Source organism: Coregonus clupeaformis, chromosome 37 (genome assembly GCF_020615455.1).
Source record: "Coregonus clupeaformis isolate EN_2021a chromosome 37, ASM2061545v1, whole genome shotgun sequence".
Lineage (NCBI taxonomy): Eukaryota > Metazoa > Chordata > Actinopteri > Salmoniformes > Salmonidae > Coregonus > Coregonus clupeaformis.
Genome location: NC_059228.1, coordinates 621,635 through 648,328, shown reverse-complemented (window position 1 = coordinate 648,328; position 26,694 = coordinate 621,635). Strand labels below are relative to the sequence as shown.

General features: G+C 42.5%; 1 protein-coding gene across 1 annotated transcript in view; it reads left to right on the top strand.

Annotated features, from left to right (window-relative positions):
* The window catches only part of LOC121553551 (leucine-rich glioma-inactivated protein 1), a 52,775-nt gene that overhangs the window by 14,120 nt on the left and 11,961 nt on the right, over nt 1–26,694 (top strand). The window contains exon 5 of the mRNA XM_041866738.2: nt 21,608–21,679. Coding sequence (XP_041722672.1) covers nt 21,608–21,679 — 72 coding nt within the window. The remainder of the gene's footprint in view (nt 1–21,607; nt 21,680–26,694) is intronic.

Here is a 26,694-nt window from a genome sequence, read left to right as displayed (position 1 = left end):
GATGGGGATTTTTTATAATGTTACTTAGATTGACACACTGTGCGTCAATAGACTCTTAAGGATTTAACCTAGAAAGCACGATAAAACATTAACAAATTTGCATGATTTCGATATTGAATTTTTAAATAGTTACATAACTAAATGAAGAGTAGTGTAAACACACTGACGACTGATGCCTTTTATGCAAATACTTTCATTTAATGTGTACGCTGTAGTACTTTAAGAACACAACTATACAATACAGCTATACCCTAACACAGTGGTCTGAAACCCCTGGTTTTCAGGCCAGATCAGGCCTGCAAGTGACATTATACTAGCATGCAAAGTAATGTGTAATTCCTATTGGAATCCAGCCAGTGAGGATATCCAACAATTTGAACTTTTGATTACCCCCAACCTGCATTCAGAATGACTGCCAGGGTAGGGAAGATTGAATAATGAGAGTAGCTAAATCATCTAAACTGGAACAACCAACTCAGGTGAAATAAATCCAACTACTAACAGATTGGATTAGTTTAGAAAATAATGTTATTTGTGTAGCATAAGATTAATCAACCAATCAATGTACATGCATAAACACAAATATTGAAACAAACAATTCTGAAAATCAACCTGCAATAGAGCATGCTGGGAAATATGATAATGGTGGGCATGGTTTTGAGTGTTTTACTCTACACAGAGTAAAAATGACACAATCACACTCAACTCTGGTTACTAACACCAACACTGGGGTTCTCCACCACTGACTGTTTCCTTGTGGCTGGCGATTTTAATTCCACGTCATTAAGACATGTGATGCCTAACTTCAATCAACATGTCTCCTTTGCCACTAGGGGCGATAAAGTCCTTGACCAATGTTACTCTACTCACAAGCAAGCATACAAGGCCCTCCCTCGTCCCCCATTCGGCAAATCAGATCATGACTCCATACACCTGCTTCCTGTTTACAAGCAGAAGCTCAAACAGGAAGTACCCGTGACTCACTCAGTTGAGAAATGGTCATATGAATCAGAGATTATGCTACAGGACTGCTTTGCTAGTGCTGATTGGAATATATTCCTATACTCCGCCGATAACATCGACGAGCTAACCACCTCCGTCACCGGCTTCCTTAGGAAATGCATTGACGACGTTGTCCCCACAGTGATCTCGCTCTCCGAGGCTGATGTGAGTAAGGTCTTTAATCACGTCAACACTCGCAAGGCAGCTGGGCCAGACGGTATTCCAGGGCGCGTTCTCAGAGCATGCGCAGTACAGCAGTCAGGCATATTCACAGTCATTTTCAACCTCTCCTTGTCCCAATCTGTAATCCCCACGTCTTAAGATGACCACCATCATTCAGGTTCTCAGGAGCTCTAAGGATTCATTCCACAATGACTACCGCACTGTAGCACTCACATCAGGAATCACATCATCTCCCGAGTGGCGCAGTGGTCTAAGGCACTGCATCGCAGTGCTAGCTGTGCCACTAGAGATCCTGGTTCGAATCCAGGCTCTGTTGTAGCCGGCCGCGACCGGGAGATCCATGGGGCGGTGCACAATTGGCCCAACGTCGTCCAGGGTAGGGGAGGGAATGGCCGGCAGGGATGTAGCTCAGTTGGTAGAGCATGGCGTTTGCAACGCCAGGGTTGTGGGTTCGATTCCCATGGGGGGCCAGTATATTTAAAAAAATTATGCACTAACTGTAAGTCGCTCTGTATAAGAGCGTCTGCTAAATATGTAAAAATTTAATCATGAAGTGCGTTGAAAGGCTGGTTATTGCACACATCAACTCCATCATCCTAGACCCATTCCAAACACTCACTTCATTTGCTCACACACACATAACATGAACACACGTATACTGAGTCTACATACAATCATCATATATGCTGAGACCTTTTCACCTTACCCCTATACTGTATCTACCTCTATCACTACAGTATCCCTGCACATTGTAAATAAGGTATTCGAACTGACCCTGTATATAGCTTACTTACTTCTCGTGTTCTTCTTATTACTTATTTTTATTTATTGTGTTTTTTTGGCCTACCTTATGTTATTTTTAGTACTACATTGATATATTTTACTGCATTGTTGGGTTTAGAGCTAGCAAGAAAGGCATTTCACTCTACTTATTCAAACTTGAAATATATTAATGTCCCAGTGCAGGAAGAAAATGATTTTCCTGTTTTATATATACAGTACCAGTCAAAAATTTGGACACACCTACAGTGCCATGGGAAAGTATTCAGACTCCTTGACTTTTTCCACATTTTGTTACGTTACAGCCTTATTCTAAAATGATTAAAAATATATATATATCAGCAATCTACACACAATACCTCATAATGACAAAGCGAAAACAGGTTTTTTGAAATGTTTTCAAATATTAAAAAAATAAAAAAACAGAAATACCGTACTTACATAAGTATTCAGACACTTTGCTATGAGACGCGAAATCAAGCTCAGGTGCATCCTGTTTCCATTGATCATTCTTGAGATGTTTCTACAACTTGATTGGAGTCCACCTGTGGTAAATTCAATTGATTGGACATGAGGTCCCACAGTTGACAGTGCATGTCAGAGTGAAAACCAAGCCATGAGGTCGAAGGAATTGTCCGTAGAGCTCCGAGACAGGATTGTGTCGAGGCACAGATCTGGGGAAGGGTACCAAAACATTTCTGCAGCATTGGAGTTCCCCAAGAACACAGTGGCCTCCATCATTCTTAAATGGAAAAAGTTTGGAACGACCAAGACTCTTCCTAGAGCTAGCCGCCCGGCGAAATTTAGCCATCGGGGGGAAAGGGCTTTGGTCAGGAAGGTGACCAAGAACCCGATGGTCACTCTGACAGAGCTCGAGAGTTCCTCTGTGGAAATGGGAGAACCTTCCAGAAGGACAACGATCTCTGCAGCACTCCCAATCAGGCCTTTATGGTAGAGTGGCGCAGTGGTCTAAGGCACTGCATCGCAGTGCTAGCTGTGCCACTAGAGATCCTGGTTCGAATCCAGGCTCTGTCGTAGCCGGCCGCGACCGGGAGACCCATGGGGCGGTGCACAATTGGCCCAGCTTCGTCCAGGGAAGGGGAGGGAATGGCCTGCAGGGATGTAGCTCAGTTGGTAGAGCATGGCGTTTGCAACGCCAGGGTTGTGGGTTCGATTCCCACGGGGGGCCAGTATATAAAAAAAAAAAAAAAAAAAAAAAGATAACTCACTCTGGATAAGAGCGTCTGCTAAATTACAAAAAAATTGAAAATGTTTAAAAAATAAAAATAAATGAGTGGCCAGACGGAAGCCACTCCGCATTAAATGGCACATGACAACTCGCTTGGAGTTTGCCAAAGGGCACCTAAACGACTCTCAGACCATGAGAAACAAGATTCTCTGGTCGGTTGAAACCAAGATTGAACTCTTTGGCCTGAATGACAAGCGTCACGTCTGGAGGAAACTTGGCACCATCCCTACGGTGAAGCATCATGCTGTTGGGATTTCTTTCAGCGGCAGGGACTGAGAGACTTGTCAAATCAAAATCAAATCAAATGTTATTGGTCACATACACCTGCTTAGCAGATGTTATTGCGGGTGGAGCAAAATGCTTGTGTTTCTAGCTCCAACAGTGCTGTAATATATATATATATATATATATATATATATATATATATATTTTTTGCTCTGACATGCACTGTCAACTGTGGGACCTTATATAGACAGGTGTGTGCCTTCCCAAATCATGTCCAATCAATTGAATTCACCACAGGTGGACTCCAATCAAGTTGTAGAAACATCTCAAGGATAATCACTGGAAACAGGATGCACCTGAGCTCAATTTCGAGTCTCATAGCAAAGGGTCTGAATACTTATATAGGTAAGGTATTTCTGTTTTTTTTGTAATAAATTTGCAAACATTTCTAAAAACCTGTTTTCACTTTGTCATTATGGTGTATTTTGTGTAGATTAATGAAGAATTTGTTTTTATTTAATCAAATTTAGAATAAGGCTGTAACGTAGTAAAATGTGGAAAATGTCAAGGGGTCTGAACACTTTCCGAATGCCCTTTATATATATATATATATATATATATATATATATATATATATATATATATATATATATATATATATACAGTGGGGAGAACAAGTATTTGATACACTGCCGATTTTGCAAGTTGAGGTATCCCAAACCTTTTTTGATATACTAAAAGGACCATTATTAGCATGTTTTAACCACTCCTAAGTAAATGGTAGATTATCTGACACTCAAGAAGAAGTTCTGATCTCATTATTACTGAAACAGGATACAAGTGGAAAATATAAAGATCCAGTCCATAAAAAAAATTGGAGGCCCCTTAAACTTCAGTGTTGTGATGCAAAAATTCTAGCAAAATGTATAGCGCATAGAATTAAAAAGGTATTGTCGGATATTATTCATTCTAATCAGACAGGTTTTTTACATGGAAGATACATTGGAGATAATATAAGGCAAGTATTGGAAACAATAGAACACTATGGAAAATCTGGGAAACCAGGCCTGATATTCATAGCAGACTTCGAAAAGGCATTTGATAAAGTACGACTGGGGTTTATATATACAGTGGAGAGAACAAGTATTTGATACACTGCCGATTTTGCAGGTTTTCCTACTTACAAAGCATGTAGAGGTCTGTAATTTTTATCATAGGAACACTTCAACTGTGAGAGACGGAATCTAAGACAAAAATCCAGAAAATCACATTGTATGATTTTCAAGTAATTAATTTGCATTTTATTGCATGACATAACTATTTGATACATCAGAAAAGCAGAACTTAATATTTGGTACAGAAACCTTTGTTTGCAATTACAGAGATCATACGTTTCCTGTAGGTCTTGACCAGGTTTGCACACACTGCAGCAGGGATTTTGGCTTTTCCTCCATACAGACCTTCTCCAGACCCTTCAGGTTTCGGGGCTGTCGCTGGACAATACAGACATTCAGCTCCCTCCAAAGATGTTCTATTGGGTTCAGGTCTGGAGACTGGCTAGGCCACTCCAGGACCTTGAGATGCTTCTTACGGAGCCACTCCTTAGTTGCCCTGGCTGTGTGTTTCGGGTCATTGTCATGCTGGAAGACCCAGCCACAACCCATCTTCAATGCTCTTACTGGGGAAGGAGGTTGTTGGCCAAGATCTTGCGATACATGGCCCCATTCATCCTCCCCTCAATACGGTGCAGTCATCCTGTCCCCTTTGCAGAAAAGCATCCCAAAAGAATGATGTTTCCACCTCCATGCTTGGGATGGTGTTCTTGGGGTTGTACTCATCCTTCTTCTTCCTCCAAACACTGTGAGTGGAGTTTAGACCAAAAAGCTTTATTTTTGTCTCATCAGACCACATGACCTTCTCCCATTCCTCCTCTGGATCATCCAGATGGTCATTGGCAAACTTCAGATGGGCCTGGACATGTGCTGGCTTGAGCAGGGGGACCTTGCGTGCGCTGCAGGATTTTAATCCATGACGGCGTAGTGTGTTACTAATGGTTTTCTTTGAGACTGTGGTCCCAGCTCTCTTCAGGTCATTGACCAGGTCCTGCCGTGTAGTCCTGGGCTGATCCCTCACCTTCCTCATGATCATTGATGCCCCACGAGGTGAGATCTTGCATGGAGCCCCAGACCGATGGTGATTGACCGTCATCTTGAACTTCTTCCATTTTCTAATAATTGCGCCAACAGTTGTTGCCTTCTCACCAAGCTGCTTGCCTATTGTTATGTAGCCCATCCCAGCCTTGTGCAGGTCTACAATGTTATCCCTGATGTCCTTACACAGCTGTCTGGTCTTGACCATTGTGGAGAGGTTGGAGTCTGTTTGATTGAGTGTGTGGACAGGTGTCTTTTATACAGGTAACGAGTTCAAACAGGTGCAGTTAATACAGGTAATGAGTGGAGAACAGGAGGGCTTCTTAAAGAAAAACTAACAGGTCTGTGAGAGCTGGAATTCTTACTGGTTGGTAGGTGATCAAATACTTATGTCATGCAATAAAATGCAAATGAATTACTTAAAAATCATACAATGTGATTTTCTGGATTTTTGTTTTAGATTCCGTCTCTCACAGTTGAAGTGAACCTATGATAAAAATGACAGACCTCTACCTGCTTTGTAAGTAGGAAACCTGCAAAATCGGCAGTGTATCAAATACTTGTTCTCCCCACTGTATATGTTGGAATAATACTGTGAAATTGTGAAAATGATGATAATGCCCTTTTAATGTAAGAGCTCTTTGAAAAGCCCGCCTAAAGTTTCAGCCTGTTTTTGTGGGATGGAGTTTTGGCCTGCCTGGTGACAAATTAGTTAATTGACCAACAAGAAAGAGAGTTCCAAACCTCTCTGCCAATAACAGCTAATTCAGAAAGAAATTGCCATGTAGAAATATGTTTAACCATTCATTAAGCAATGAATAATGCAAGGCTTGGCGATATAGGCTCTCTTCTTTCAGGGTATTTCACTGCCCAAGCAAAGCATCAATATAAAACAGCCTATAGGCAGTGAGTGTGGTAAGATATACCAATCCCCCATAAACAACGGAACCTTACACCATCCGACTATGTGTGGCTACGCCAGAGCGCCGTTTAGATATTATCAATAGACCAGCTAAAGTAAACCTACCATCGCAAGAATGAATACTATGTAGGAAGGTTAACCATGTGTGGCATAAACTGAGCAACATATGACTCATATCCCTCGTGACGTATCGCCGGGTACCCTTGCTTGAGGCAAGATGAGCTTCATCTTGGCACGTGTGAACTATCTACCTAGCTTGCCAACATAGCAGTGTGAACCCTACCGCCGGGTGCTCTCACTGAACTATAAGAGTAGCCTGATCATCTGTGGGACAACATGAAATATCTACCATCTAACAAGCAACCTAAGCAATATGCACACAGCCAACCACCTGTGCTAAAATGCACTGACGTTTATTACGATAACCACCAAAGCAATGCTATTTGCTGTGGGCTGTATATAGCGAACTATATAAGCCATGGAACTCGCAGATTAACTCATCACTTTTGGCATCCAAAATCTCCTTGGCGTTTAATCTATTATAGCATTCGTAGGAAGCAGAGGACCACCGCCCCATGATCTTCAGTGTGGATGCAGGGACAGATAGAGAAGTAATTCAAGCAGCGCCAATGCGAAATGAATGGGCAGCGTATAGCTCAGGAGATAGCCCGCAGCGTTGGCAGAGGAGACGGAGCCGTGATGAAAAACCAGTATCTCGTCATAATGGATCGCCCGGCGTGGCCAGTGGTCGCCATTGCAGGTAGCGTAACATGGAAGAGAGGACAGAAAGCAGTGTTCGTTTGAGCAATGATACCTGGCGTACCTTTCCCTTCCTATCAATTTGGGAATGCTTTACCAACATGGTGAACATGTGAGTGTCCATAATTAAATCAGAACATCCTGAGATCATACAATGATTTAAGAGAAATTAATACGAAGTTTATTCCCCAACTGTAAAAAACATGTAGAAAGCCATAAGATTGCCTCTAATATAAAATATCATTGTACAAGCCAAAACTCAATTTCCTTCATGCAAATCAATTTTTTTTCATAGAGTGAGGGTGATAGGTAACCTTTGTCATTGCCTGAAGATTGCTATTTTGAAGTCCATGAGGCAGAAAGAGCTGTCATTTTGGTGAATGAGGATATTCTACCTATGCAACATAGCCAATGGACCATGCATGGGCTTACAGAATCATGATCATATAGCAATACTGCAAGAACTGAGGTAGGTTTCACAATCTCAGAATACATTGTAACATCATAGCTGCAGAGGATCAGAGTGATCAATTGAGAAGCAGTAGCAGTGCCGAATTGGGCACCAATAGCTTAGAGCTAGTATCTTGTCATTGGTTGCCAGCATCAATGTTGAACAGAGGTTCGCCAGGTGCTGCCCGTGCTCAGCATGCAGGCACCATAACATGACAGAGAGGACAAAGCAGTGTTAGTTCTGGTGATGACGACAATGTTCCACATGTGAGAGTCCATAATGCAAACAGAACTTAAAAGATCATGCAAAATTAAAGTGAAAGCCATCATATGAGCCACCTCTGGAAAAGCGTAATTTAATTAGCTTGAACTCAGACTTGTGCTACTGAGAGAGGAGAGATACTCTTTGATATGCATGTTTGTTGCTTCTCTGTAGGCCATGAAGGGTAGGCAGAAAGATGGATTCTTGAGCAGACTGCACACTGAAGGGTCCTGACACACAATATGAACTGAATTCCTGCTATTGGAGCATGATAAGGCACATTTGCCTGACTGAATTAGAATAGACAAGACGTACATGGTTATATAACAGAAGACATTGTACAGACAGAAGACCATACAGTAGACTGCTGCAGAGCGGCACAGCTCAGCCATGACATACCATCACATAGCATAAAACATACAGTATTACTAACAACCCCCCAAAACCACAACTAAACGTTAGCTACGTACCCATCTTATTTAAATTGCCTAATGTCCTACTGAAATGACTCAGCAGTAGCTGATGCATCGGCAGCATGCACAGTGTGCACAATGAAAGTGATCTGATAATCAAAACCTAGACCTACAAATAGTCTACCTGAGCTGAAGGCTCATGTCTAATAGTATATGCCGGTAAGCCATGAGAGAAGAATAAATGATGACCTGTTAACGAGAGAAATAGACCCCATATATTACTAGAATAAGCCTGCATATAAGAGTGTCTGAAATAAGCGCTCTAACAGACCTTCCCATAAGAGGCAATGAATACTTGATCACCAACACTGATCGTGATGTGGGTGTTTAGCCCACCACATGCTAGGTAATGCTAGTATCAACAGCCCATCCATAACGGCTGAAACTATGGCGAGGCTTGATTAGTCATCGCACAGCTGTACGGCGTCAGCTTCCCCACTAAGGTCCAGCGTGATAACTTCAAGCCTGAGGAAGAAAAGTTAGGTTAGGCAGAAGTATCCATTTAAAATGAGGCTTTACTCCTGTGAATATATGCATATGTGATGAAAAGACCCAGGAATGTTTAGCAGACGACAGACCAACACCATTCGAGTAGCACAAGATATCATGCTGCTAAATGGCTGAACAGTTCATGTTGCACCCACACATTTGGGCCAGCACAAGTTGGTAGATATGAGTCACTCTCAGTGAGCTGCCTCAGGGTATAAGATGCCTGCATACGTATTATGTACAAGCATGCATGATAACTCACATAAACTGGCTTACTACTATCCTAAAATGATGTGCCATCGTACTGCAATGCTCCTGCAGATGTTGTGGAAGGGATAGTTAGTGTTCAAATCAAATGTTATATGTCACATGCGCCGAATACAACAGGTGTAGACAAAGTGAAATGCTTATTTAAAAGCCCTTAACCAACAATGCAGTTTTAAGAATACCAAAAAAAGAATCACACACAAAAATACAATATGAAATAATATGAAATAAAAGTAACAAATAATTAAAGAGCAGCAGTAAAAATAACAATTGCGAGGCTATATACAGGGGGTACTGGTACCGAGTCAATGTGCGGGGGCACCGGTTAGTCGAGGTAATTGAGGTAATATGTACATATAGGTAGAGTTATTAAAGTGATAATAAACAGAGTAGCAGCAGCGTAAAATGGGGGGGTAGCCATTTGATAAGATGTTCAGGAGTCTTATGCCTTGGGGGTAGAAGCTGTTTAGAAGCCTCTTGGACCTAGACTTGGTGCTCCAGTACTGCTTGCCATGCGGTAGCAGAGAGAGCAGTCTATGACTAGGATGGCTGGAGTCTTTGACGATTTTTAGGGCCTTCCTCTGACACCGCCGGGTATAGAGATCCTGGATGGCAGGAAGCTTGGCCCCAGTGATGTACTGGGCCGTACGCACTACCCTCTGTAGTGCCTTGTGGTCGGAGGCCGAGAAGTTGCCATAAATAGACAGTGATGCAACCAGTCAGGATGCTCTCAATGGTGCAGCTGTAGAATATTTTGAGGATCTGAGGACCCATGCCAAATCTTTTCAGTCTCCTTAGGGGGAATAGGCTTTGTCGTGCCCTCTTCACGACTGTCTTGGTGTGCTTGGACCATGTTAGTTTGTTGGTGATGTGGACACAAAGGAACTTGAAGCTCTCAACCTGCTCCATTACAGCCCCGTCGATGAGAATGTGGACATCCTCGGACCTGTCTTGATCACGTTGAGGGAGAGGTTGCTGTCCTAGCACCACACAGCCAGGTCTCTGACCTCCTCCCTACAGGCTGTCTCGTCGTTGTCAGTGATCAGGCCTACCACTGTTGTGTCATCAGCAAACTTAATGATGGTGTTTGAGTCGTGCCTGGCCATGCAGTCATGAGTGAACAGGGAGTACAGGAGGGGACTGAGCACGCACCCCTGAGGGACCCCGGTGTTGAGGATCAGCGTGGCGGATGTGTTGTTACCTACCCTTACCACCTGGGGGCGGCCAGTCAGGAAGTCCAGGATCCAGTTGCAGAGGGAGGTGTTTAGTCCCAGGATCCTTAGCTTAGTGATGAGCTTTGAGGGCACTATGGTGTTGAATGCTGAGCTGTAGTCAATGAATAGCATTCTAACATAGGAGTTCCTTTTGTCCAGTTCTGAAAGGGCAGTGTGGAGCGCAATAGAGATTGCATCATCTGTGGATCTGTTGGGGCGGTAGGCAAATTGGAGTGGGTCTAGGGTTTCTGGGATAATGGTGTTGATGTGAGCCATGACCAGCCTTTCAAAGCACTTCAAAGCTACAGACGTGAGTGCTACGGGTCGGTAGTCATTTAGGCAGGTTATCCTTAGTGTTCTTGGACACAGGGACTATGGTGGTCTGCTTGAAACATGTTGGTATTACAGACTCAGACAGGGAGAGGTTGAAAATGTCAGTGAAGACACTTTCCAGTTGGTCAGCATTGCTCAGAGTACACGTCCTAGTAATCCATCTGGCCCTGCGGCCTTGTGAATGTTGACCTGTTTAAAGGTCTTACTCACATTGGCTACGGAGAGCCTGATCACACAGTCGTCCGGAACAGCTGATGCTCTCATGCATGTTTCAGTGTTACTTGCCTCGAAGTGAGCATAGAAGTAATTTAGCTCATCTGGTAGGCTCGTGTCACTGGGATGTTCGCGGCTGTGCTTCCCTTTGTAGTCTGTAATAGTTTGCAAGCCCTGCCACACCCGACGAGAGTCGGAGCCGGTGTAGTACGATTAGATCTTAGTCCTGTATTGATGCTTTGCCTGTTTGATGGTTCGTCGGAGGGCATAGCGGGATTTCTTATAAGCTTCTGGGTTAGAGTCCCGCTCCTTGAAAGCGGCAGCTCTACCCTTTAGCTCAGAGCGGATGTTACCTGTAATCCATGGCTTCTGGTTGGGGTATGTACGTACAGTCACTGTGGGGACGACGTCATCGATGCACTTATTGATGAAGCCAGTGACTGATTTGGTGTACTCCTCAATGCCATCGGAAGAATCCCGGAACATATTCCAGTCTGTGCTAGCAAAACTGTCCTGTTGTCACGTCTCCTCCCGCTGCCCCCCTCCGGCTCTCTGATTCACCGGTCTACTGAGCCACCACTTCGGCAACACCGGAATGGAAACCCAACGCACCCTAATCACCTTCAGCGCAACAGCACCTCATCATCTCATCACCACCCCTATATAGCCCTGGACTGTTCAGTGTTGTGTTGTGTGTGATTGTTAGTGCCATGTCGTGTACTCGCTCTTTGTTGATCTCTTGCTCAGTGTTAAGTAAACCTTTACATTGTTGATTCCTGCTGCTGCGTCCTGCCTCTTCGTATCCTCAGTACTCATCACACCTTTAGCTTAGAATCTGCTTTATCTGACCACTTTTTTATTGACCGAGTCACTGGTGCTTCCTGCTTTAGTTTTTGCTTGTAAGCAGGAATCAGGAGGATATAATTATAGTCAGATTTGCCAAATGGAGGGCGAGGGAGAGCTTTGTACGCGTCTGTGTGTGGAGTAAAGGTGTTTTTTTCCCTCTGGTTGCACATTTAACATGCTGGTAGAAATGAGGTAAAACGGATTTAAGTTTCCCTGCATTAAAGTCCCCGGACACTAGGAGCGCCACCTCTGGATGAGCGTTTTCCTGCTTGCTTATGGCCGTATACAGTTCATTGAGTGCGGTCTTAGTGCCAGCATCAGTTTGTGGAGGGAAATAGACAGCTACGAAGAATATAGATGAAAACTCTCTTGGTAGATAGTGTGGTCTACAGCTTATCATGAGATACTCTACCTCAGGCGAGCAAAACCTCAAGACTTCCTTAGATATCGTGCACCAGTTGTTGTTTACAAATATACATAGACCAGAGGCTGCTGTTCTATCCTGCAGATACAGTGTATAACCCGCCAGCTGTATGTTATTCATGTCTTTGTTCAGCCGCGACTTGGTGAAACATAAGATATTACAGTTTTTAATGTCCCGTTGGTAGGATATACATGCATTGTAAATTTGCCAATAGTATCGATGGCAAAGGCAGATTAGCCACTCGTCGCCGGCTCCTTACCAGGCACCCCGATCTCCTTCTGCGATATCTCCTTTTCTTTGTACTGCGAATGATGGGGATGAGGGCCCTGTCGGGTGTCTGGAGCAAAACCTCTCGTCCGACTCATTCGTCCAGTTCAAGTTGAGTAATCGCTGTTCTGATGTCCAGAAGCTCTTTTCGGTCATAAGAGACGGTAGCAGCAACATTATGTACAAAATAAGTTACAAACAATGCGAAAAAACACACAAAATAGCACGGTTGTTTAATAGTCCATAAAACGGCAGCCATCCCCTCCGGCACCATTGTTGCCCTCTAAGTCACCACAACCTCACTGTGTGCTCTTGCAATAGCAATAATAGCAACCATGCCATAACGACTATGTGCAGATGATACAGAACATAACAAACATTGCATGAATAAGCACAACATTCACCTAGGTGAAGTAGACGGAGCCTAACCAGCACGTGCTCCCATGATACAATATTGGCAGCCATGCATACTGTGTGTAGAAAATGAAGCAAATAATATCAGCTAATACCTGAATATTTGAGTATTCACCACAGCATAAGAGTTGCAGCCTAATCACATAATATAACTAGTATTAAGACATGAAAATAACAAAATGCAACAGAAAATGAATTAATAACAAGTACTAATACTTGACTAGAATGAAGTGATCGCTACAATGACATACAATACAATATCATATGCTAGAATAATATAGAACGCAAGATGGACTGACGGGGAGGACCACCTACTGTATAATAATAATAATAATATGCCATTTAGCAGACGCTTTTATCCAAAGCGACTTACAGTCATGCGTGCATACATTTTTGTGTATGGGTGGTCCCGGGGATCAAACCCACTACCTTGGCGTTACAAGCGCCGTGCTCTACCAGCTGAGCTACAGAGGTCCAAGAATGTATGTAAAATGCATGACACATGATTAGACATGCTAATAAACAGAGCCTAAACCTACTGGTGCTAATAAGAATGAAGTAAATACATATAACGACATTGACTGAAATGATACCGTACATGTATGCTAATAGTGTGACTCATGCAACAGTATGCACTAATGAGCTGCAGATACTCTGATTGCTCAGATCAGAAAACCAGCAAAATTGTAGCTATACAAATGCACTACTCCAGACCAGTCTGCAAGTTATGTTGAATGCGTTCTATCTTAAACTGTGTAAGGGAATAGGGTTCCAAGAATAATAACCATAGTCATAATGATTTGTACAACATTTTAGGGGTGACTGCCGCCGCAGTTCACTCTAACTAATGTGACTGGGATATCACTGATAATATGCATAATTTCAGCATTCTCATAAACTGGGCATCACCTAGGACTTGACATAGATTAATTAGATTAATCAAATCTCACATTGTTGTCAATTTCTGCTCAATCTTGCATGCTTTATCGATCAGCTGTAATTGTATGTGCACTTGTAAATCAGGTCCTTTCTTGAATTGGGCTCTGGGATGTAACAACCGTTGAGCATCTGATTTTATGGTTGATTGTGGAGGAAGGGGGTTGAGTGTGTTGGAGTATGTGAGTATGTGCGTGTGTGTTTGTCCACATCTGTTGAGGGGGGGAGGGTATGGGATGGACCGCGGTAATTATTTGCTAGGATAATAATTGCTTGTCAATAAATTAAATGTAATATAATGGCAATCCTGGTTGTATGTTGAGATCCTGCGCATGCACTGCCGACATTGTTACGCATATTAATTGATAATGATGGAAAATAAGATATGCAGGATATGTGAATAGATATATATTTTTAAATAGTTATATATACAGTGGGGAGAACAAGTATTTGATACACTGCCGATTTTGCAGGTTTTCCTACTTACAAAGCATGTAGAGGTCTGTAATTTTTATCATAGGTACACTTCAACTGTGAGAGACGGAATCTAAAACAAAAATCCAGAAAATCACATTGTATGATTTTTAAGTAATTAATTTGCATTTTATTGCATGACAAAAGTATTTGATACATCAGAAAAGCAGAACTTAATATTTGGTACAGAAACCTTTGTTTGCAATTACAGAGATCATACATTTCCTGTAGGTCTTTACCAGGTTTGCACACACTGCAGCAGGGATTTTGGCCCACTCCTCCATACATACCTTCTCCAGATCCTTCAGGTTTCGGGGCTGTCGCTGGGCAATACGGACTTTCAGCTCCCTCCAAAGATTTTCTATTGGATTCAGGTCTGGAGACTGGCCAGGCCACTCCAGGACCTTGAGATGCTTCTTACGGAGCCATTCCTTAGTTGCCCTGGCTGTGTGTTTCGGGTCGTTGTCATGCTGGAAGACCCAGCCACGACCCATCTTCAATGCTCTTACTGAGGGAAGGAGGTTGTTGGCCAAGATCTCGCGATACATGGCCCTATACATCCTCCCCTCAATACGGTGCAGTCGTCCTGTCCCCTTTGCAGAAAAGCATCCCTAAAGAATGATGTTTCCACCTCCATGCTTCATGGTTGGGATGGTGTTCTTGGGGTTGTACTCATCCTTCTTCTTCCTCCAAACACGGCGATTGGAGTTTAGACCAAAAAGCTCTATTTTTGTCTCATCAGACCACATTACCTTCTCCCATTCCTCCTCTGGATCATCCAGATGGTCATTGGCAAACTTCAGATGGGCCTGGACATGCTGTCATGCCCTGGCTCTGGGGACTCTTAAATGTTGAGCCAGGGTGTGTCGTGTCTATGTTTTGTTTTCTATGTGTTTCTTTCTAGATCATTTATTTCTATGTTGGCCAGGGTGGTTCCCAATTAGAGACAGCTGTGGCTCGTTGTCTCTGATTGGGAACCATACTTAGGCAGCCTGTTTTGCAATTGTCATTTGTGGGATCTTGTTCTGTATAGGTTTGTGTTGGTGAACCTTTTTGACTTCACGTATCGTTTTGTTGTTTTGTTGTTAAGTGTAAGTACTCATTAAAATATGTTTTTCTTTGAGACTGTGGTCCCAGCTCTCTTCAGGTCATTGACCAGGTCCTGCAGTGTAGTTCTGGGCTGATCCCTCACCTTCCTCATGATCATTGATGCCCCACGAGGTGAGATCTTGCATGGAGCCCCAGACCAAGGGTGATTGACCGTCATCTTGAACTTCTTCCATTTTCTAATGATTGCGCCAACAGTTGTTGCCTTCTCACCAAGCTGCTTGCCTATTGTCCTGTAGCCCATCCCAGCCTTGTGCAGGTCTACAGTTTTATCCCTGATGTCCTTACACAGCTCTCTGGCCTTGGCCATTGTGGAGTTGTTGGAGTCTGTTTGATTGAGTGTGTGGACAGGTGTCTTTTATACAGGTAACGAGTTCAAACATGTGCAGTTAATACAGGTAATGAGTGAGAACAGGAGGGCTTCTTAAAGAAAAACTAACAGGTTTGTGAGAGCCGGAATTCTTACTGGGTAGTAGGTGATCAAATACTTATGTCATGAGATAATATGCAAATTAATTACTTAAAAATCATACAATGTGATTTTCTGGATTTAAAAAAAAATGTACCTATGATAAAAATTACAGACCTCTACATGCTTTGTAAGTAGGAAAACCTGCAAAATCAGCAGTGTATCAAATACTTGTTTTCCCCACTGTAAATGCCTGGAGCATTTCAATTTTGGAGAACCTCTTATAAAATGGGTCAAAATCATGTATAGTAACCCTAGGTGTAAAATAGTAAATAATGGCTATTTCTCAGAAAGTTTTAAACTGTCAAGAGGAGTGAAACAAGGTTGTCCACTATCGGCATATCTATTTATTGTGGCCATCGAGATGTTAGCTATTAAAATCAGATCCAACAATAATATCAGGGGATTAGAAATCCAGGGCTTAAAAACAAAGGTGTCATTGTACGCTGATGATTCATGTTTTATTTTAAATCCACAACTAGAATCCCTCCACAGCCTCATAGAGGATCTAGATATATCTTCTAACCTCTCTGGATTACAACCAAATTATGACAAATGTACTATATTACGTAATGGATAAAAAAAAAATACAATGTAGTTTACCAATAAAATGGTCTGATGGTGATGTGGATATACTCGGAATACATATCCCAAAGTAACTCCTGAGTGGCGCAGTGGTCTAAGGCACTGCATCGCAGTGCTAACTGTGCCACTAGATCCTGGTTCGAATCCAGGCTCTGTCACAGCCGGCCGCGACCGGGAGACTCATGGGCGGCGCACAATTGGCCCAGGGTAGGGGAGGGAATGGCCGGCAGGGATGTAGCTCAGTTGATAGAGCATGGCGTTTGCAACGCCAGGGTTGTGGGTTCGATTCCAACGGGGGGCCATTATAAAAAAATATGTATTCACTAACTGTAAGTCGCTCTGGATAAGAGCGTCTGCTAAATGTAAATGTAAATAAATGATCTCACTTCAATAAATGTTAATAGAAAGTTAGCTAAATAGATAATATCTTGCTACCATGGAAAGGTAAATACCTGTCAATTTATGGTAAAATCACCCTGTTTAACTCTTTAGTATTCTCCCAGTTTACCTATTTGCTTATGGTCTTGCCTACGCCTAGCGAACAGTTTTTTTAATGATATGAGAAAAAAAATATTCAATTTTATTTGGAACGGCAAGCCAGACAAAATTAAACGGGCCTATTTATGTAAAGAATATGAATTCGGAGGACAGAAATTATTAAATATTAAAGCATTAGACCTATCACTAAAAGCTTCTGTTATACAGAACTGGTTCTCTAGCAAATTAGTAAGATTGTCTCGCCCAATGTTCAAGAATGGCCTTTTCCCCTTTATTCAGATTACAACCCCTCACTTTGAGTTATTTGAAAAGGAGATCATCTCCCAAATATCACTATTTCTAAAACAAGCCATAGAAAGTTGGTTGCAATTTCAATTTAATCCTCCAGAAACGACAGAACAAATAATGCAACAAATATTGTGGTTAAACTAAAATATACTAATTGACAAAAAAATAAAAAAATTTGACAAAATGTTTAAAAAAGGTATAATCTTAGTAAATTATATCATCGGTAGGACTGGTGGAGTTATGTCGCACATGCAGCTAACAAAAACATATGGAAATGTCTGCTCAACTCAAAATTACAACCAAATAATTGCAGCCTTACCGCAAAAATGGAAGAGGAAAGTGGAAGGGGGAGAAAGTAAGGAACTTGTCTGTCGGCCTTGCATTAAAGAACATAATTGGTTAAGGAAAACTGTGATAAATAAAAAAGTATATCAGTTTCATTTAAGGACCAAAGGATTGACAGCTGTCCACTATAGATTGAAAAATAGTTGGGAAGAGATTTTTGACGTACCGATCCCATGGCATAGTGTTTAGAATATTTCAATTTAAATTATTATATAAAATTCTTGCTACCAATCCTATATGGATGGTGTTAACAGATACTGGGGAGGTGTTGAATGGAATTGAAGGATGAGACTAATAACAACTAACAACAAATAATAACAAGATAACTAATAATGTAAGCATACTGTGTCCATAATAAGTAAATAGGTTGTAGGTTGGGAGCTTTTGTGAAGGAGCACAGTTGGAAAGATATGGCATATAGAAGCAAATCGGATGGACATCATGAAAATGATCGGAGAGGTTGAGAGTAGAGGAAGTTCAGGAGAAAAAACAAACAAAACATAATTATTGTAAAATTGACTGTGTCCATAAAATGTAGATAGTGGGTATGGGCTGGAAGTAGAGGCCTAAGCATTGTTGTTCACTAGTTTAAAAAAATAAAATAATAAAATAAACACGCAGTGATAACTACTATCGATGTTGATGCTGCACTAAATGATAAACGTCTGCATAGGGGCTGAAATACTATCAAATCACTATGATAAACACCATCTCCTGCTCATGATTAGAAAACATTGCTACTCACTCACTGTATATTGACACATAGACTCTATACTAGCCTAGCATAGGCTACTTTCCCATGATGGGGTGGTGTTCACAGAGAGCACCTAATCTCCCCGAAATCTAGTATTGGGAACAAACGAGTAGGCTATATGATAGGTAACTCCCGTGGCTAATTCTACTTAGCTAGCTAGTTGCTGCTCTACTGACAACAGTAGAGCAGCAACATGTTGGATCCTCGCAATCAATGACATCCCCGCAGCAGCCAAACATTGCTACATGAGCATATTGAATGACGCTGGCGAGGTTCAAACACAGCTAGCGAGCATTCGCAAAGAAAATAATATATCAGAACACAGCAGCATAGCGAGAAACATCTAGTTACACAGCAGCATCAATGCAGAAAAAGAAGCCAGCGCATAGTAGCAGTAACACCAAAACGCAGCAGGATGAGTGAGCAGACCCGGTCAGCGTAAATAGACCGCCAATAAGGTAGGCTTGATTTTTACTAGCCTCTAATTGTTGCCATCTCAGCTGATGCATCAGCCTGAGGTGGGGCAATCGGATTTCCCGTCCGAAATCGCTCCTCTTAATTTTTCAGTTTTCCCCTCCCACCCAGACAGTCATAGCAAAATTGTTGCTTGAGAAATTGCTCTTGCTAAGAAGCTATTTTTGTTTATTTTTACCATTTTGATTTAAAACAATCACAGTAAGGCACTTAATTGTTACACAGAAATTATTTGATATTGAGATAAAAACAGCTGCATTGAGCATTTCATTAAACTCTTTACAGAGTTAATTCAACTATAAACACTATAAACGTTACACTGAAAAATCAACACTAGTTAACACTGGCCAATTCGTTGTGTACCATACAATAGACTGCTGGTTTACTCAGACTATTCTCCTACTCTCTGCTCAATAAAGTCACAGAAAATACTCATTTGTAATTAAGAAATCATGGCAAAGATATTAGCTATGTCATTACTGTATATGTAAAATGATTAAGGGAATACCAGATACTGTACCTATATTCCCATATAGGTACAGTTTAACTTTAAAACTTTCTAACACCTATATTTTTAAACTTGTCAGAAACTCCTGATGTTAAAGTTTAAACACTATTTAAAAGAAAGAAAACAAATTACAATAAAAAAAAAAGCATATTCTGATTATTGCCTTCCAAAGGAACATTAAATAACACTTTCTTCCAAAAAGGGTTCTTCAGATGAAAAGGGTTCTTGGTAGAACCCTATCCCTCACAAAGAAAACTTGAGGAACCCTTTTTTCAAACAGTTTAGAATTGACTTAGGTTTCCCAATGTCAAATTCTACACTCTCCTCATTGTACCTCAATGTAATCTGCAATGTGATTTTTGAATTGCAATATTAACCTTTTCACGTGAGTTCCAAATATCTCTAACGGTCGCCCCAGCGTGAGTTGTTTTATGCAGGTGATTGTCAGAATGCACTCACTGTTCCAAAATGTGATTGTTAGGCAACAGGACAGTTAACACGTTATGTTTCAACTTGTCAATTTCAAATTATTTTCCAACAAGTTTTATTTTCTAACAACAGTTTGAATTGAGGTGTGTTCCGCCTCCTCATTACTTCACATAGAAGTAGCCCATTTCAGTGTTGCGGACAATTTATGTTTGAGGCTTTACTGAGCCGGACAAACTTCTCTCTTCGAGGAGAGCCCAAGCACTTCACCAATGTTTCCGCAGATCAAGTTTGCAGACATTTGTGCAGTCTTGCACGAATTTGAACATTTTATAGCTGGCGCTCGCATTGCTTTCCTTGTGGTTTTCCTTACAAATAGAAACTTTGGACATGTGTGCATTCCTATCAATGTATTTTCGGTGTATCGTGTTGTCGTTTCTACTGTAGAATACAGTATGTATGCATGTATGTTTGTATGTATAGAGCATAATGTATTTACAGTTTTATTCACATGTTTTCAAGTACTGGTGACAAATAATGCATTCCGATTATTGCATTGATTGTAATGGACACCTATGATAGGCTGGACAATAGAACGAGTCAAAATTCACCCAAGTCTGAAAAACGGCAATAGAACTTTGGCTAAGCTGGAACACTAGCGCGAGCCCATATTATAGCTTTTCATATTACCACTACAATCTGTTCTTAGGATGAAACTGAAAAAAATAACTTATGTAGAAAGTAAACATCTGCACCTCGATGGTGTCAACTGTGCTTATGTCTGCGTAATGAGGAAGTTGGGAAAAAATGAAAACGTATGACTATTTCTGGTCTAGTGATCGATGACAACTGAGCTCACTGCCCAGACTTACGTAATTACAAAGAGGAGATTCTCATGATTAAAATGGTGCCCGACTTGAAAAAAATCTAAATATACACATTGTGAGATATTTTGCAGATGCAATTAACTAGTTTTTATCAGAAAAAAGCGTTGTTAAAAATGTCATGTGTCCAGCCTACCTATGATGTGTGTAAAGTACTTTTTTGAAGGTTATACTGATTATAATGAGCTAATGCTAAGCTATTTGCCAGCTATGTGTGGAGCCATGTTTGTTGACATTATACAACGCATTCTGGGTGTCACGTAAACATCTGTCATACTAAAGATGTTATAATGAGGTGAAGGGTAAACTTCCGGAAGTGAATGATCGTAGACGACATACCCCCTTCAACATGCATACTTCAAACAGACCAAACTCTTCTTGTCTCCTCTTATTATCTTTGGTTGACGTGATAAAACGAATATGTCATGCGTACACAAACTACCCATCGTCGGATTACTTTCAATGGTGAGCTCACCCGTGATGTGATGAATTATAAACAGTAATTGCTATTCACTAATTCATATTGTGGTTTCTGACATCCGAGTGTTATCTAAATATGGCCGCTTGTGTTACATCAATCTTTCCTCAGTTAGCGCTAGGACTAATGTAGCCAATATTTTCCGGTTTGGATGATTGTGTATACTATCGCTACTTCTGTGAAAAATAAACTGGTCACATTCAGGACATAACTTTGTAAGGACTGTGTTTGTGCAAAATGTTTCTGTGAAAAAACTGTTTGGCTAGCTCAAATGCTGACTGTTGCGTCAATCGAAACTGGACATTCTAAGTAAGCGTTCTGATCACACCAGTTTGAGTGTACGCTGCAGGGACCACTGTAGAATGATCACACCTGTTTGTTGGTACATATGAAAGGTTAATGGCATCATTCCTGAATGACAAATAATATAACAATATATTCTCTCTCTCTGATCAACAGGAGTCTGGCCTACAACAATCTGGAGACACTGCCCAAAGATGTCTTCAGGGGTATGGAGACATTGACTAAAGTGTAAGACTCTCAACCTATTATTATTGTAAAATAGCTTAAGGTACCCTTTACCACTGAACTAGGACCAGATAACCCTACCCTTTCACCCTAAAGGTCCTGATCAGTCCAAATCATGTTTTTCATCAAATTTGATGATATTTCAATGAAACCAGAGGGGTGTACAACAAATCTGGAAAGAGGAGTTAGCAAGCTAACTTTGGTCAACTCTGAGTTCAACTCGGGATAGCAAGTGACACGAATGTGGCTCACCTTTTAGCCAGGTAAATGTCTATGGCAATTAATCCTTCAGACCTAACCTGCTCCGGGGCAGGCTAACTCAGGGCTTAATCCACTTATCCTGAGTGAAGTGTCTGATCTGCGAGTTGAGGACCAATGATATCAGATTCCCTCCCCTTCAAAAAAATTGTGTCATCATCCCCTTCATTTGAGGAGGACGGCTGATTCAATATTTTATAAATCAAATGTTTTTTTGTGTAAAGAAATGGTAATATTAATATATTTTCAGTCTCCTGAGGGGGAATAGGCTTTGTCATGCCATCTTCACGACTGTCTTGGTGTGTTTGATATTTTGTTGCTGATGTGGACACCAAGGAACTTGAAGCTCTCAACCTACTCCACTACATCCCTGTCGATGAGAATGGGGGCGTGCTTGGCCCTATTTTTTCTATAGTCCACATTAATCTCCTTTGTCTTGATCACGTTGAGGGAGAGGTTGTTATTCTGGCACCACATGGCCAGGTCTCTGACCTCCTCCTTATAGACTGTCTCATGGTTGTCGTTGATCAGGCCTACCACTTGTGTTGTCGGCAAACTTAATTATGGTGTTGGAGTCGTGCCTGGCCATGCAGTCATGGGTGAACAGGGAGTACAGGAGGGGACTGAGCACGCACCCCTGAGGGGCCCCTGTGTTGAGGATCAGCGTGGCAGATGTGTTATTACCTACCCTTACCACCTGGGGGTGGCCCGTCAGGAAGTCCAGGATCCAGTTGCAGAGGGAGGTGTTTAGTCCCAGGGTCCTTAGCTTAGTGATGAGCTTTGAGGGCACTATGGTGTTGAACTCTGAGCTGTAGTCAATGAATAGCATTCTCACGTAGGTGTTCCTCTTGTCCAGGTGGGAAAGGGCAGTGTGGAGTGCAATAGAGATTGCATCATCTGTGGATCTGTTGGGGCCTATGCAAATTGGAGTGGGTCTAGGTTTTCTAGGATAATGGTGTTGATGTTAGCCATGTCCAGCATTTCAAAGCACTTCATGGCTACAGATGTGAGTGCTACGGGTCGGTAGTCATTTAGGCAGGTTACCTTAGTGTTCTTGGGCACAGGGACTATGGTGGTCTGCTTGAAACATGTTGGTATTACAGACTCAGTCAGGGACAGGTTGAAAATGTCAGTGAAAACACTTGCCAGTTGGTCAGCATTGCTCAGAGGACACGTCCTGGTAATCCATCTGGCCCTGCGGCCTTGTGAATGTTGACCTATTTAAAGGTTTTACTCACATCGGCTACGGAGAGCGTGATCACACAGTCGTCTGGAACAGCTGATGCTCTCATGCATGCTTCGGTGTTGCTTGCCTCGAAGCGAGCATAGAAGTAATTTAACTCGTCTGGTAGGTTTGTGTCACTGGGCAGCTCACGGCTGTGCTTCCCTTTGTAGTCTGTAATAGTTTGCAAACGCTGCCACATCCGACAAGCATCGGAGCCGGTGTAGTACGATTCAATCTTAGTCCTGTATTGACGCTTTGCCTGTTTGTCTGAGGGCATAGTGGGATTTCTTATAAGAATCTGGGTAAGAGTCCCACTTCTTGAAAGTGGCAGCTCTACCCTTTAGCTCAGTGCAGATGTTGCCTGTAATCCATCGCTTCTGGTTGGGGTATGGACGTACGGTCACTGTTGGGACGACGTCGTCGATGCACTTATTGATGAAGCTAGTGAGTGATGTGGTGTACTCTTCAATGCCTTCGGAGGAATCCCAAAACATATTCCAGTCTGTGCTAACAAAACATTCCTGTAGCTTAGCATCTGCGTCATCTGACCACTTCTTTATTGACCGAGTCACTGGTGCTTCCTGCTCTAGTTTTTTCTTGTAAGCAGCAATCAGGAGGATAGAGATATGGTCAGATTTGCCAAATGGAGGGTGAGGGAGAGCTATGTATGCGTCTCTGTGCGTGGAGTAAAGGTGACCTAGAGTTTTCTATCCTCTGGTTGAACATGCTGGTATAAATTAGGTAAAATGGATTTAAGTTTCCTGCATTAAAGTCCCCGGACACTAGGAGCACCGCATCTGGATGAGCATTTTCCTGTTTGCTTATGGCCTTATACAGCTCATTGAGTACGGTCTTAGTGCCAGCATCTGTTTGTCGTGGTAAATAGACAGCTACAAAAAATATACAGTACTTGAAATCTCTTGGGAAATAGTGTGGTCTACAGCTTATCATCAGATACTCTACCTCAGGCGAGTAAAACTTTGAGACTTCCTTAATTCTAGATTTCGTGCACCAGCTGTTGTTTACAAATATACACAGGCCGCCACTCCTTGTCTTACTGGAGGCAGCGGTTCTAGCTTGCAGATGCAGTGTATATCCCGGCAGCTGTATGTTATCCATGTCGTCGTTCTGCCACAACTCAGTGAAACTTAACATATTAAATTTTTTAATGTCCCGTTGGTAGGATATCCGTGATCGTAGATCGTCTATTTTGTTATCCAATAATTGCACGTTGGCTAATAGCACTGATGTTAGAGGCAGATTACCCACTTGCCGTTGGATCCTTACAAGGCACCCCGACCTACGTCCCCGATATCTCTGTCTCTTTCTCATGCGAATGATGGGGATTTGGGCCTTGTCGGGTGTCTGAAGAAAATCCTTCTCGTCCAACTTGTTAAAGAATAAATCTTATTCCAGTACGAGGTGAGTAATCGCTGTCCTGATACCCATAAGTTATTTTTGGTCATAAGAGAGGGTGGCAGAAACATTATGTACAAAATAAGTTACAAATAACGCAAAAAAACACACACAATAGCACAATTGGTTAGGAGCCCGTAAAACGTCAGCCATCTCCTCCGCCGCCATTCTTACTGCCTGAGCTGGAATGTGAAGCTAACTGAAGCTAGCTAACTTCAGAAAAGTCTGAGTACATCTAGCTACAATCGTAGCACACCACTCAGATCAAAGTAGGATCACCACAGTATGAAAAATGACTGTTGCTGGTACATCAATAAAGTTTCATTATAAAGGTACTGCCTTCCTCCTCTGTGTCAAAAACCTATATTCAGGAGGCCAGATTGATATGATTGAGGATTGAGGGCCTATGTTTTGTACAATCATGTGACATGCCTGGATTTGGACCTTTATTTAAAGCTTTTTCATCAAACTGTCGCCTTATGTCAGATGGTCCAGAACTGTCCTCAGACAATAGCTTTTATTTTTGGTGTAATTCTCATTTCTGGATAAGGCTTAAAAAGTTAAAATGTTGTTATGTCATATGATTGCGCAAAACACAGGGCCTAACATCACGATATATATTTTTAATACACCAATTGTAACGTCTTATTCGCTTATCTAATTTAAATAATTACTGCCTTGTAACCATCATCGCAGAAGGCGTGTTCGCAGAGGGGCGTGGTTTACATAGCTAGCTAGCTAGTCTACTGTCACCAAAATTTGACTGCAAGGTAAATATAATTACAGGTTTCCCCTACTCTTCTGAGGCAAAGATATTTAAAGGTTTCCCCTTTCATCTGTGTCTGGTGTTAGCTAGTTACTGGCAAACTACAGTGCATTCGGAAAGTATTCAGACCCCTTGAATTTTTCCACATTTTGTTACATTACAGCCTTATTGTCAGAATGCGACGGTGAAATGCGGTAGGCGAAGTCAAACGCAGGACACAGAGCTTACTGGAAACGTACTTTATTTAAAAATAACCAGAGTAGGAAAACAATCTCCACATAAGGAGGAAATAAACAACCCGCACACGAACACTGCCGATGACGAATACAATAACACACAACACGCAATGAACGACAGAGGGTTAAATAGGGAATACGATACAACATAATGGGGAACAGGTGTACACAATCAGGACAAAACAAGTCAAACACCGAAACATAGATCGGTGGCAGCTAGTACTCCGGGGACGACGAACGCCGAAGCCTGCCCGAGCAAGGAGGAGGAGCAGCCTCGGCTGATTCCGTGACAGAACCCCCCCCCCTTGACGCGCGGCCCCAGCCGTGCGCCGACCCCGGCCTCGGGGACGGCCAGGAGGACGCGGAGCAGGGCGAGTCGGATGACTCCGGTGGAAGTCCCTCAACATGGAGGGATCTAGAATGTCCCTCCTGGGGACCCAGCACCGTTCTTCCGGACCGTACCCCTCCCACTCCACGAGATACTGCAGTCCGACGCCTCGAATCCAAGATGGAACGGACTGAGTACGCCGGAGCCCCCTCGATGTCCAACGGGGGCGGAGGAGCCTCTCGTACCTCACTCTCCTGGAGTGGACCAGCTACCACCGGCCTGAGGAGAGACACATGGAACGAGGGGTTAATGCGGTAATTAATGGGCAGTTGTAATCTATAACATACCTCGTTCAATCTCCTAAGGACTTTAAAGGGCCCCACAAACCGCCGACCCAGCTTCCGGCAGGGCAGGCGAAGGGACAGGTTTCGGGTCGAGAGCCAGACCCGGTCTCCCGGTTCATACACCGGAGCCTCACTGCGGTGGCGATCGGCGCTCGCCTTTTGCCGCCTGATGGCCCGCTGCAGATGGACATACACAGCGTTCCAAGTTTCTTCAGAGCGCCGAAACCACTCGTCCACCGCAGGGGCTTCGGTCTGGCTCTGATGCCAAGGTGCCAGAACCGGCTGATAACCTAACACACACTGGAAAGGCGTAAGGTTAGTGGACGAATGGCGGAGGGAGTTTTGGGCTATCTCTGCCCAGGGAATATATCCCGACCACTCCTCTTGCCGGTCCTGGCAATATGACCTACCCACATCCTGGTTAACTCTCTCCACCTGCCCATTA